General features: G+C 39.3%; 1 protein-coding gene across 3 annotated transcripts in view; it reads left to right on the forward strand.

Moving 5' to 3' along the window:
* Window positions 1–14,852, forward strand: part of ARHGAP10 (Rho GTPase activating protein 10) — a 322,588-nt gene that overhangs the window by 254,383 nt on the left and 53,353 nt on the right. For all 3 annotated transcript variants that reach the window (XM_049632246.1, XM_049632248.1, XM_049632247.1), the window contains exon 19: window positions 13,575–13,725. In XM_049632246.1, the coding sequence (XP_049488203.1) occupies window positions 13,575–13,725 (151 nt within the window). The remainder of the gene's footprint in view (window positions 1–13,574; window positions 13,726–14,852) is intronic.

Consider the following 14,852-nt stretch of genomic DNA (forward strand, 5'->3'; position numbering starts at 1 on the left):
ATATAGTGTCCTTTTTTGTCCCTTGTTACAGTATTTGTTTTAAAGGCTATTTTGTCCAATGTAAGTATTGCTATCTTAGCATTCTTTTCCACCTCCATTTGCATGATGAATGCTTTTCCATCCCTTCACTTTCAATCTGCCTGTGTTGTTAGGTCTGAAATGAGTCTGTTGTAGGCAGTATATAGATGGGTCTTGCTTTTTTGTTTATTCTATCACTCTATGTCTTTTGATTAGAACATTTAGTCCATTTACATTCAAAGTAATTATTGATAGGTATTTGTAGCCATTTTGTCACTTGCTCAATGGTTGTTTTTATTGTTCTTCTCTGTTACTTTGTTCTCTTGCACTCTTTCATGGTTTGTTGATTTTCTTTAGTGATACATTTGGATTCCTTTGTCTTTAGTGCTTGTGTATCTATTACTGGTTTTTTATTTGTGGTTTTGATTAGGTTTGCATATAACATCTTGTGCATATAGCATTGTATATTAAGCATTCTATATTCTATATTAAGCATTCTATCTTGTGCATATAAGCATTCATGGTTGCTTAAGTTTGAACCCATTCTTCACTCTTCTTCCCCCGCCATGTTTTAGGTATATGGTGTCATACTTTACATCCTTTTATTATGTGAATCCCTTGAATGAATTTTTGTGGATATATTTAATTTTACTGCTTTGTGCATCCTACTTTTCACACTCCTACTTAGGGTGTTTCCTTTCTACCCAAAGAGTCTCCTTGAACATTTCTTTTAGGGCTTGTTTAGTGGTCATAAATTCCTTTAAATTTTTTTTGCCTGGGAAACTCTCTATCCTTCTATTCTGAATGATAGCCTTTCTGGATACAGAATTCTTGGTTGCAAGTTTTTTTCCTTTTAGCACTTTGAATATATTATGGTACTCCCTTCTGACCTGAAGAGTTCCTGCCGAAAAATCAGCTGATAGCCTTATTGGCTTTCCCTTGTATGTAACTGTTTCTTTTCTCTTGCTGCTTTAAAAATTCTCTCTTTATCAGCACTTTTTGCCATTTTAATTACTGTGTGTCTTGGTGTCAACCTCCTTGGGTTGATTTTGTTGGGGGGCTCTCTGTGCCTCCTGGATCTGGATTTCTGTTTCCTTCACCAGATTTGGGAATTTTTCAACTATTATTTCTTCAAATAAGTTTTCTGTCCCCCTTTACTTTCTTCTCTTTCCAGGGTCCCTATTATATGAATGCTATTAACCTTGATGTTGTCACTGAGTTCCCTTAGTCTATTTTCATTTTTTATTATTATTTTTCCTCTCTCCTGTTAGGTGGATTGCTTTCCATCACTCTGTCCTCCAGGTCGCTGATCTGTTCTTCTGCTTCCTCTAGTCTACTATTTATTCCCTATACTGTATTTTTTAATTTCAGTTATCGAGTTCTTCATCTCTGATTGGTTGTTTTATGTTTGTCTCTTTGTTGAGGGTTTCACTGAAGTCTTCTACTCTTTTCTCAAGTCCAGTGAGTATATTTATTGCTATTACTTTAAATTCTCTATTGGACATTTTCCTTAGGTCTCCATTTTCCTTAGGTCTCTTGCTGTGATTTTCCTGTTCTTTCACTTGGAACATATTCCTTTGTGTCCTCATTTTGTCTAATTCTCTGTGTGTATTTAGTCAAGTCAGCTATGTCTACTGTTGTTGAAAGTAATGGCCTATGAATGAGAGGTCCTGTAGTGCCCTGAAATGCAATGTCTGCTATTCACCAGGACCTGGTGCTTCATGAGTGCATCCTATGTGTGTTGTTTGTGACCTACTATTGTGGCTGATTTGCCTTTGTTCAATACAGTCATCCCCGTTGTGGACAGGGTTTTGTACCTGTGTTGTTAGTGGGTCAGTCTGAGGCTGCCTTGGGCTTGAGTTGAATCAGCCCATGCACTTTCCAGAGATATAGTACCACCAAACTACAGGGCACCTTCCCTGAGTTGTCCCCTGTGAAGCTTTTGTTGGTGGACGTATCCTGCAGTTAGATGTAATGTCTGCCCCTAGCCCACTACTCAGGCCACAGTTAGAGTAGTGTATGTAGTAACCTTCCCCTCTCCCTGGGCAGGGGTCGCTTTGGAGTGGTGTTGGCCACTGTCAGGGCTGATTGCCCAGTGCCAGGCTTATATGGCACCACTTTGGATGGGCTCTGGCCCAGGGTTTATTGGAGGGGGCAGGGCTACATGATGATATGGGGGCAGGGTGTGCAATGGCAGCAAGGTCCACATTGGTGCACAGTGGGAGAAGGCCTGCAGCAGCTTGGGAAAATTCCTGCTGAGGCCAGCCGGGTTGTGGGGGAGTGTATCCACAGAAGTGCACTGGGCAGAGGTGCTTTTAGCAAGCTAGGTGGAGAATGTTGGCCCTGTGCTGGTTCCAGCAAGTGTTTGTATACCTGGACTAGGAAGCAGGGAGGGTATGCCAGTAGCTCTTTTGTTCTTGGAGATGTCTCCCAAAGATCTCTTCCCTCTGCAGCACTTGCTCTGAGATTAGTAAATACATTTCTTTCATGTATACGCCTGGTGTTCTTCAAAATGCTGCTTCTATGCTGTATCACAGCAGGGCTGTTTGTTGTGCTAAGGCTGGGAACTCAGTTTCCTCACCCTCCAGCTCCCAGAGCTGAGCCCACCAATTTTTAAAGTTCCAGATGCTAAGCCCCACCAATTGTAAGAACTTGTGAAGCCAGGCCCTTTCAAAGCCAAATGTTACAGGGATTCCTTTTCCCAGTGTGTGTTCCCCATGCCTGGGGTACCTTGTGTGGTGGGGTCTAGTCCTCTAACCTCTCCATGCCCATCATGTCTCTTCCTCTTGTGGACAGTCCTGTGGGTCCATTTGATTCCCGACCGTGTCTCTGCCTTTCCTACCCTTTTCAATGTGGCTTCTTCTCTACATTTAGCTGTGAAGTCTGTTCTGCCAGTCTTTGGGTCATTTTCTGGTTTATTTGCCCTCATGTGGGTCTTTTTGAGTTGAGTTGTCTGTGAGATGGGGTGGACTTAGGATCCTACTACTCCACCATCTTCCCTGGAAGTCTAGACCAATTGTTTTATAAAATGATCTTTAATTTTAATCTTTCTTCATGGTTATATTCAGGTTATGTATTTTTGGGAGGTAAATGATCTTGATTATTCTAAGCAAACCAGCTGGGACATTTGAATGGCTATGGGCTGGGATCATCTGGAGGCTTTGTACTTACATCTGGTGCCTGGGTTAGGGTGACTCAGAGGCAAGGCTCTTCTGAGACGAGTGAGCAGAATCTCCTACACAAGCTTCTTCACATAGCTTGGGCTTCCTTACACAGCATGGCAGTCAAAGGGAGTGTTCTATCCATGAGGGCAGACATGGTAGGACCTTTTATAATCTAGTATCCGCATTCCTCTAGCATCACTAATGCATATGCTGTTGGTTGGCAAGGTCAGGAGCCTGCCCAGATTCAAGGGGAAGAGACATAGATGGAAGAGTGTCCATGAATTTGTGGTTGTATTTTAAAAGTGCCAGAAGTAATGACTGCCAGATTTCTTAATTGTAAAAATAGCTTTTTTTTTCCTCTTTGTCATTAATGGTGATCCATTAGGAGATAGCCTGAGAATATTTAAGAATCCTGTTCCACAGTAGACTTTTATCCTTTAGTGATAGTATTCATTGATGACTCCTCTACATTTATGATTTGGAATTTAAATTACATAAAAATCTTAAACATAATACACTCATCTCCGAGTAAATAAACGTATAATGATGACAGACAGTGTTGGATTCTTGAATAATCTTGTGACAAAGATAAGCTTGCACGACCCGATTTGACAAGTACTAAACATTTTATGCGGATATAAGTAACAAGCACTTGATTATTAGAATGTCAACAGAAATACACATGAAGAGGTTCAGTTCTCTGTATGTGGTTCTGTTGCTGTTTTATCCTATTCTTTCTTTCCAATCAAAGGAATGCACTTAAGGCATTTGTGTCAAAACTGGTGGTAAGAGAAGTGAGATCAATTGAGGCAGATCTTCTCCTTTGCACTTCAAACGTAGCTATAATAACTGAGAGTTAGCAAGTTCCAAACGGATGTGTAATTCAGAAATATAAGCATTAACCTTTTGAGCCTCACCTTTGAAGGTGCAAGAACTAGGTAAAGAGTATGCTTTTATCACATTTAAGTCTTATTCAAATGAATTGTGCAGTGCATATTGAAGGAGATGGTGTTAGTAGCCAGCATGTGTGACTTCCACAGAGATTTGAATTGGCAGGTGAAGGTCTAAACATTGAGCTGCTTGGAATATTCCTAAAATTACACATGAATAATTTCTAAATTGCTAATTAGAAACGTCTAATTAGGAGGTGAAATCTAACTGTATCCCAGTGTGTTTAGAAATCGAATCTTGCCCAAAACTTATTCCTAACAGATGTCTGTGCCAGAGGTCACCACCTCTCATGTGTAACTGTGGGACTACAAGTTCTAGGAGACTGTGGTCCATATATTTTTACAATCTTATATTAACTTCTTTAAAATGAGATAAATGTGGAGCCCCTGGGTGTTTCAGTCAGTTGAGCATCCGACTCTTGATTGCTGCTCAGATCACTATCCCAGGATCGTGGGATTGGCCTTGCATCTGGTTCCACTCTGGGCATGGAGTCTGCCTGGGATTCTTTCTCTCTGTCTCTCTCTCCGTCCCTCCCTCTCTCCCTCTCTCCCTCTCTCCCTCTCTCCCTCTCTCCCTCTCTCCCTCTCTCCCTCTCTCCCCCATTTGTACGTTCTTTCTCTCTCCAAAATAATAAAATAAAATAAAATAAAATGAGACAAATGTTACATGGAAAAAAAAAACTCTGAAGAATAGTCATTAAAATTTTAACAGAAATGTTCCTGTGTGTGGGATGATGGATGGTTTTTATCTTCTTTAAAGAGGTTTTTTTCCCTTGAGTTTACCGGAACTTCTACAAGGACTGTAATGTGTTAGTTATCACTTTTGTAACATGAATAAATTATACAATTGACCTTTGCACAATATGAGTTTCAACTGTGCAGTTCCACTTACACATGGTTTTTTTTTTTTTTTTAAGATACAGTATGGTATTTCCCTTATGATTTTCTTACTAACATTTACTTTAGCTCACTTTATTCTAAGAATACACTGTATAATACATATGACACACAAAATATTTGTTGATCAACTGTTTGTTATCAGTAAGACTTCTGGTCAATACTAGGCTATTAGTAGTTAAAGGTTTTGGAAAGTCAAAAGTTCTATGTGGATATTTGATTGCATGGGAGAAGGGAGATCAGTACCCTGACCCCTACATTATTACCAAACTATTCCTATAAATTTTAAAGCTGTTGATTAACAAAAAAAATTTTTTTGATATTTATTTTATTTTTTGAGAGAGAGAGAGAGAGAGAGACAGACAGACAGACAGTGTGAGTGGGGGAGGGGCAGAGAGAGAGGGAGACACAGAATCTGAAGCAGGCTCCAGGCTCTGAGCTGTCAGCACAGAGCCCCACGTGGGGCTGAAACCCACAAGCTGTGAGATCATGACCTGAGCCGAAGTCTGTGCTTAACTGTCTGAGCCACCCAGGCACCCCTAAAGCTATTGATTTAATGTGAAGGCTGGTAAATATCCCCTGCCCCCCCACCATGCAGCTTCTCATAAAGAATTACCATTGACCACCTTCAAAGCATGGTTTTGCTTAGACATTTTTTTTTTTTTTTTTTTTTTTTTTTTTTTTTTTTTTTTTTTTTTTTAGAGAGAGAGAGAACAAGCAAGCAGAGGGAGGGGCAGAGAGAGAGAGAGAGAGAGGGAGAGAGACTCCCAAGCAGGCTCCACACTGTCAGTGCAGAGCCCCACATGGGCCTCAACCTCATGATTGTGAGAGTATTACCTGAGCCGAAATCAAGAGTTAGATGTTGGATGCTTAACCCACTGAGCCACCCAGGTGCCCCTAGGCATTTCATTTTTATGAGCATTAAAATGGAGGAAAAAAAGTGTGTTGCACTATTTCTTAAATATGTAGGTCATACCTGGGGCACACATACTTGAGGTTTTAGATGATTCTGATAAATACAATCATATACATGCCTTCAGGAGATGTTTTCTTCACTGTGATTAAAATTCACACATTTCCTCTTAGAGAATAAATAGATCCATGGCTTATTCTTTCTTTCTAGGGAAATGATCATTGTGGCCTACTAAACGAGGAGGGGTCATAGCTTGTATTCCAAAAGAAAATGTCATTCACCTTGAAATGTTCATAAAATGATGAGTCAGTGAGTTCTGAATATGTTTACTTATATTTGGTATAAAGTTTCACAGGTAACATTCAGGGAGGGTCCTGCTTTTTGTCATGGCTAGAGCTAGTCCTGTGTTGGGGAGGTCTCTCCTTGTGGATCCCCAGGCCTTTGGGGACTGCAAATGGTAGGCTTCTTGTGTTCTGATCCTCTGTACTACTGTTAGGACGAAGTGATTTTTTTTTTTAATTTTTGTTTTAATGTTTGTTTATTTTTGAGAGGAAGAGAGAGCATAAGTGGGGGGAGGGGCAGAGAGAGAAGGAGACACAAAATCTGAAGCAGGCTCCAAGGCTCTGAGCTGTCAGCACAGAGCCCGACCCGGGGCTTGAACCCATGAACCGTGAGATCACGACCTGAGCTAAAGTCGGACACTTAAGCAACTGAGCCATCCATGCACCCCAGGACCAAGTGATTTCTAAGGGAATGAAAAGTTTTGGAAAGATAAAGGGTGAAAAAGAACAAAAAAAATTGGAAGAAGTTCTACACCGAAATTGGAGGAGGAGTTAATTTTATTCTGGGCTTTTATACTGTAATGTAAACTTTTTGTATGTAAGCAAAAGACAAATTGAAAAAAAAAATTCTAGGTAGGCATTGGGTTTTTATTTAGTTAAGAATATTTGTAGACATTTGGGTTTTGAAAGTCAAAGTTACAGCTGTGTTTGGGAAAATGTATTCTTCTGACTTCAGAAGGTTGTATGCTTGTGTTTCCCAAATGTTTGCAGGTGCAAACTGATACAACTGCACCTGGAGTGTTTTTAAGGGTTTGCAAACCAGAAAACACAGCATTTTATAACTGGGAATGTATGTTCACACCTGACTGTAAGAGCGATGTAGTTTCAGCTTAATCAGGAGTTTACCTTATGAATTGGTTAGAGAGAAAGCTATTTAGTGAGCCTGTGAACCTTTACTTAATGCCATTTGCTTACCGATGTATCAGAGTTGTTAATTATTATTATTACCTCTGTCAGTTTTTGTTGAACACTGGAAATACCAGGGCACTGATGTTGCATACACAGTTAATGCCACTGAAAATACCCATGGTTTAGGGTAGGTAGTTCTGGGGTGTGTTTCATTATATAATGTTTGGTAGATAAAAGTTGTCATTTACTAAAATCTTGAAGTAGTAAAAACCAAAGTCAATTATGTATTACTCTATGTATGTTTTACAGCACATGGAGTGCTGAAGAAATTAATGCGGTATACGCCGTTAGGAGTTGGGAAGATGTCTGAAAATGTCTCTAGAAATTAAAACTAAAAGCTTGGAAAGGAAGAAAAACATGAACCCTAGCAGTCTGATAAATTCCAAAAAGTACACTTTTTGCTTTGCTTTATTTTTTTTGGGGGGGGGGAGGGGTGGGTTATGGCAGGGAGGGAGTTTGTAAAGCAACATTGAAGTTGTTTTTCAAAACGCTCATGGTAAGTCAGGGCCATAGTGAAAGCCTGAGCCTGTAGGATGAATAGGCTGGGACTGAGAATGTCTCCTGCCTTCCTTTTCCCATCCCATTTTTCCTGGCTGCCCTTCTCAGTGTCTGCTGTGACATAATGGAAGGAGCCTCATGCTGATGGGTAACAGGAGGGCTCTGAACAAAACCTTGTAGCAGGGTCCAATGTCAGCCTCACAGATCTAAGTGTTGAGGTTTGCATCAGATAATGCATATGAAAGCACTTCGAGGAGTTGCAGCTATTAAGCAAAATCTCCCCTGATGAGGAGGCACATGCATAAAGAATAGTGTTTGGAAAGAAAGGTTCAGAGCCAGCCAGATGGGAAATAGCAGTTGGCGTTGAGGCCTTGGTCTGGGAATAAAGCTTGAGTTTACCACTAACTAGTGGTATAAATATGAGCAAATCTTTAACCACAGGGGCCTTGGTTTGTTCAACTGTGAGAAAAGGGCTTGGCCTAAGTGATAGGTAGGATACTTTTCACTCTGAGAGTCTGAGTTTTAATGAACCAGAACAAACACGAAGCCTTAGAATATTTCCAGCGTCTAGACTGAACCTAACTGGTATTTCACTGTCAGTCCCTATTATCGATTCTAGTTAAATTTTCTGTAATAGACCCATATTTAGTCATGGGGTAGAGCTGATTCGAAGACAGCTGGAAAGTTTTCAGAGTTCTTTTGTACTGTTCACACAGTAGCTGAATTCTAAAGTTATGTTACAGATGGAAGGTTCATGCTACCTTGGTGCCAACTTAGAGTCATATAACCTTAAGGTGATGAGTGTTTGTCTAAGCACACTATAGACTCTGGAGCTGAAAGGAATATTTGGCCATTTTGTAGCTAAATATTGTGGAAAGAAGATTGGAAATTTTATTTTTGTCCTTCCTTGTATGTTAAATGTTCACTAAGGGGAGTAGGCATTGGTTTCCAACCATCTTCTGGCTAAATCTCTTTGTGTTTATACATAGTATAGTTATGTGAGCTAGGCCACCATCAAAGAGGACAGAGTATGAATGGGGCTTAATGTGATTGGGTAACATTGGAGACAGGGCAACACACTGACTAACATATCCACACTAGAATCAGGAAATCTGGGTTCAAATCTTCGTAGGTCAACCACTTGGTCATAGGAATTTGTCGGGTATATTTCAACTACCCAATAGTTGCAGCTATTATTATTCAAGATGATGGGAGTATGCACACATATTAGTAATCTCCCTATCACAGTAAAGACCAGTGGATTCTCCTGTAGAAACATGTAAAAAAAAATTATCTCATCCCCCTTAATTTCCTTTAACCATATTATTTGTTTACTTAGTTGAATCAAATGCTGAATGTTTGAGTTGGGTATTAAAGCAAAATTTTCAGAGACCATTTTTATTTCCTGTTATCTACAAAGCATTTCTGGCAGAAGTGGCCCAATCATTTCCGTATGTGGCCCCTGGTAGCAGAGCATGAAGGACTCTGGGAGGTATTTATATGTATGGCTGAGTCCCACGGGCATAAATGTGAGTCTGGTGAGTCTGTTGAGTCTGCAGAATCTGTGACTTAACAGTGGTGCCAGACTTGTGTTTGTGCTAACACTTAGTAGATCTGAATAAGCGCTTATCTACCTGACATATCTATGTGTGGAGTTTTGTGTTTTGTCTTTGTCTTGTCTGGTTTGAGTTTTTCTTTGTTGTAAAATACGTAGGTGCAGTGAAGACACTTTCTACCCTGAAACAAATGTTTTGAGTAGACTTGATCTTTTAGTATTGTTGAAGATGAGTTCATCTGCCCTACAACAAAGGTAATAAGATGCTAGAGAAGTTAGGAGAGTCAAGAGACTTTGGAAAGAGACCTGGGCAGCAAAGGAATTTGCATCCATGCAGTGGTGCTAGAATTGGGAAGTCAGTATTATAGTCGAAGATGACACACATCTTGGCCATAATAGAACAAGATAAGTAAATTTGTAACTTCTAGAATCAGATGGCCAGGAAACAGGACAAAATTGTAAAGTAAACAGTTTATTGTTTCCTCCTCTCCTAAACTTAAAAAGAATACTAAAAAAAAAGTTATTTTTGGTGTTTCAGAGAGAACCATAAGAACATAGCTTTGTAGCTTAAAAAACAAACAAAAGTAATTGGGAACTTGAGTCTTGTGCATTGGCAAATAAGGTAGATGCATATACAAAGTGATGTGTTCGTGAAACATCTAGGAAGTCATGGCACAATGATGGTGAGTCTTACATAGAGAATCTCTTATAAAGATAATCTGAAATTATACAGATAATCTCCAGTTTTACTCTTTTTAAACAGATATAGAACATTATAGTTGGTGATTTTTCCCCCTAACGATTATATTTTGTTTGTTTTTTAAAATAGCAGTAGGGGCTCTGGAATCAGAACTGAGAGCAAAGATACCAACTCTGCCATTTTCAAACTGGACATTTGGATTAATTGTTTAATCTTGGAGTTTTATTTATCATTTGAGCTTATATCACATGTTCATGTGGGGAACAATGCTTCCCTCAAAAGTTGTGAGAATATTAAACAGAAAGAAAGCCTACTACCTAGTACGTGCTTTTAAATGTTAAATGTATTTAATGAAAGAAGAAGTAATTTAAATCTCAGATTTCAGTGCTGAAGTGCAGAAATGGATACACAAAATAATTTTGTGATTCTAGCTGACTTGGGAATTTGATAAGGGGCCCTATTTGTTTCTTCCCTTTCACCCCCACTGCTTGATGAGCTTCTTCCATAAAACATTTTAGAATCATGTGTTTAGAATAACTAAACAGTGGATTTGAGGAATATTCAAGAGTTTAAAGAATTAGTGCCCTCTCAGAACAGTGGTTGAGCAGAGTAATGAAGGTCTAAATCCATTTTTATTATCACATGTGATCATATTACAAATACCAGTAGCTCCCATTTATTTCTGGTTATGATGTGTCAAGTGCTATACTAAACAGTTTATAAACATTTTCTCATTTAATGTCTGTAATAACATGAGATCTAGGTGTTATGGCCCTCATTACACCTGTTTTAAGGAGTAGTCTATACATTCATAGCTGAGAAGACTTAAAAGCCAGGATAGTGCCTTCTCAAGTGAGCAAATGTGCCTTGGTACCACCAAATTCAGATGACAGGATAACTCTTTGAAATGTTAATACAATGTGGAGTTTGTTGAGGAAGTGGTCGGTATTTAGCATCTTTGAAATATTTTACTCTAATTATGACTTGAGAGGGTCCAAGGAATCGATTGTGTGTGTTCAGTGCCAGTTTTTCTGAGATAATATTTCTGGTGTTTTGATTTTGACTTTGGTCCATCCAACACAAGTATAAAATGCTGTAGAATGTTTGTCTGAATAGGTATTTCTCAGCCTTGGCTCCAGAGAAGAATCACCTGGAAGCTTTAAAATGCAGATGAAAGAAAAGCAAATAAACCTGAAGCCCAGTCCCCATTCCCAAATTGAATTTTTCCTGAGTTTCATTCAGATATAATTGATATAAAAAATTTGTATTAGTTTGAGGTGTACAGTATAATGGTTTGATACGTGTATGTATTGTGAAATGATTACCACACAATCAGTTTGCTTAATGCCTGTCACCTCACATACATTTAACTGGAAGAAGTTTGTACCTTTTGACTGCTTTCATCCATTTGTCCCCTACTTCCATCCCCCTGCCTCTGGCAGCCACCAGTCTGTTCTAACCTATTAGTTAGGTTTTTTAAAATTCCTCATGTAAGTTAGATCGTGAAGCATTGGTGTTTCTCTGTCTGATTTCACTTAGCATAATGCCCTCCATGTCCATCATGTTGTCACATGTGGCAAGATTTCCTTGTGTTTTTTTTATGGCTGAATAATATTCTCGCAGATATTCTGATATAAACCATGTCATAAGAATTCTGGAGGCTTGCAGAATTCCATACTTAGCCCTGGGGTGTCTCAGATCTTTCCCCTGAGAGCATTGGAGTTGCACTCTCAGGTCCTGCCTTTCTTGGTGGCTTGCAGTATGACTCTGAACGCTTGAGCCGCTCCCCACAACTCCCCCCTACCCCCCACACTCCTACCCATCTTGTTACCCTGAGGTGTGTGTGGAGGGAACAACAGTCATCGGGGTGGGTCTTAGAGGAAGGTCTGTTCAGAAGATTATCAGCTATGCAGAATCAGTTCTGGGATGTAACTTTCCCATTGTTTATTTAGGCTTTGGGTGTATTGGCTCTGTGTATTGTTTGGTTTCCTATTCCAGTACTGTCCCAGAGGCATTTCCCATATTTGTAAAGATCAAACATAGGTAAGAAGCTATTCCAACAGTTGGCCACACACGGGCTGTTTTCTTTCAATGGAAGTAAGTTTTCCCAACTTCTCTCTTTCACATTGTCATACGCTTCTCAACCTAACTTCTCTCCTGTTCCCACCACTCCACAACCTTCCTTAATTTGAGTAGTGACAGATGGTAATAAATCCAGCTGTGGACAGTAGTTTAGACAGCAGAGGATTTTTTAAGGCAGATAAGTAGTTTGCTATTTGCTGGAGTGCCCTGTTGGAACACAGAGTCTGTGGAAATATGGTGTTAGCAGGTTGCCAGTTGGAGCACTAAATTAAATTTTCACTAGCAAATATTTGTCCACAGTAATTTAAATCATTTTGTATCCCATTTACGCATGAGGGGGCAGTATGGTACTATATAAAGCAAATGCTCTGTTGAAATTGTCTATTTTTATTGGTATATAATAGTTTCTAGGTGAGAACTTTTAGACTGCGATCGTAACTCTGACATGGTAGTTAGTTGTTGAATGTGATATGCATATGTGATCCCCTCACTCGTATACACCGGTCACATGCCTTTTTTATTTAAATGCATAAATAATCATTTCCTTGCAGCAGTGGGGCTTTCCCACAGTGCCTTTTTTATTGTGAGTTTTATATTTATGTTTTGTTTAATGGTAGCAAGCTTTCTTCCTGTTTCCTGCTTTCACTTGGGGAGCATCAGGCCTCTTGGAGATGCAGTGTCTATTAGGTTGATGTGTCTAAATATTTTATTTTATGACTTCATTGAAGGCTGAAGGGTCTCCAGTGTTGTTGGGGACAGGAAACCTCTGAACTCAGGTCTTGGCAGCTGTGGAAGGTCTATTATAAATTACCTCTGCATGATATGCTTCCCTTTATGGGACAGATTGCTTTTCTCAAAAGAAAAAAAAAATTGTTAAGCAAAGAAGCAGCGCATTTTAATTAATGTTATTATTGCTGATATATGAGTGACACTGTAGATTATCAAGGTGCTAATATTCTAGGTTTCATAAATGGAAGGGAAATTATTAAGGGAAGTTGGAGGGCAGTAATTGATAAAATCTATAAAGTATTTTATGAAAAATGTACATGGGAATCTGAAAGGTAATTTCATAAGCATAAGCTATTTTTAAATGTGTAAAAAATATTTACAGTCATATGTTTCTGTTTATGTAGCTGAAAAAAAATTGAGACCAGCATTTGGCATAAACATAACCCTGTATGAAACTAAATGGGATATTTACTTTTAATGTTTTATCCTGGCTACTTTCTTTGTGGGTGAATAGCTGTGGTATTGTCTATACCTGGTAAAGTTAATTATACATACTTAGTTTTGGAACGAATTTATTTTGAAATATAATGATTGGACATTGCTTTTACTTAATTTTAACTAGAGATTGTATTTTGAAATCTTCTGTTAAAAAAATAAAGACTTACAACCTGTACCCACGATTTGAAGGAATGGATTTTTGGCTCCAGCCTGTTTTGGATGAGCTCCAAATCAAATGTTGCTTGATACTGGTTTACTATTGCAACACACAGGTTTCTGTTCACGGGAAACAATTAATGTCCTTTATGCTTCGATGGCAGATTTTTAGGACCCCGCCCGATGCGACATTCCTGGAGCCAGTCTCCCTGTCGACATCACCCCCAAATGCTCCACCAAGGCAATCGAAGAGACAAGGCCAGAGGACGAAGAGACCCGTGGCCGTGTATAATCTTTGTCTGGAGCTGGAAGATGGTAAGATGTTGATTCTATTTTTTTGCTTGATAGCATGTTGAGAGTATGGCATATCATATGTCCTCAGGGAAGGCCATTCTTTTCCTTCCTTTGTGTTTTAATTTCTTTTCACCTTAAGATAATTTTTTGAGATTAACGAGGAGGGTAAAGCCTTCTTGTCAGAGAGAAAATGCGAGTTTCAGGTTTGTGTTTGTTATTTGTTATGCATGTTTCTTTTTTTATTTTTAAAAGACAGCTTAAATTTCTTTTTTTGGGAAACTTGTGTGACCTCCTGTGAGGTTACATAACTCTGAGACAAATGGAAGAGGAACTAAAATTAAAGCAGATCTTTTGAGAGGAGCTGATAGTCTAATGTTAAATACATCGAGATTAAAGGCATAGTTTTCTGTTGCACTGAAGCTTAGGGCTTCTGCATCTTATTTGGCCCACGTTTTCTCGCAAGGCTGGCGCCTCATCGTACAGTAGGCGTGGCGAAGTGACCTGCCTTCAGGGGTCAGGCCCAGTGAACTAAGGTGCAGTGGGACTCTGGCAGATGGAAGTTCTACTGTCCTGTCCTGGCTAACATGTTCCAGTTACTTGTTGTCATGTGGCCACATTGTCTCAGTATCGTCAGATTGCCTAGTTTTTTAAAGAAAGCTTGGAAATTTGAATTTTATGCACTGATCTCTACAAAACAAGACCGTGTGCCACGTAGAAATTACTGACTGCCGATTTGTAATCGTGCGGTTATTGGCATGGAGGGGTAAGGTGATTCTGGCTAAGAACCTCTAGTTCAGCAGGCATGTCTGAAACTGTGACTCTTTAGTTGTGGGACCTTTTGAGGACATTTCCTGAACTCGTAATTAATCTTCGTTCTTCTTTTTGTTACAACCTTTTTTTCTTTTTTGTATCTTTCATTTATTATCCTTGCAAGCTACTGAAGTTATATTGGTTTGGAAGTATGAGGTGATTGTCAGAAGGAGGAAGGGAATGAAGACAGAAACAAATGCAGTACCTTTCATCGTAAGGAGCTGTATAGTCAAATGTCCAGGTAGCTAATATCGAAAGATCCATGCAAGCAAGTGACAACTGATCAGGGAGTCGCTGCAGGAAGCCTCAGAATGCTTCCTGTAATAACACGGTGGGGG

Source organism: Panthera uncia, chromosome B1 (assembly GCF_023721935.1).
Source record: "Panthera uncia isolate 11264 chromosome B1, Puncia_PCG_1.0, whole genome shotgun sequence".
NCBI classification, from domain to species: domain Eukaryota; kingdom Metazoa; phylum Chordata; class Mammalia; order Carnivora; family Felidae; genus Panthera; species Panthera uncia.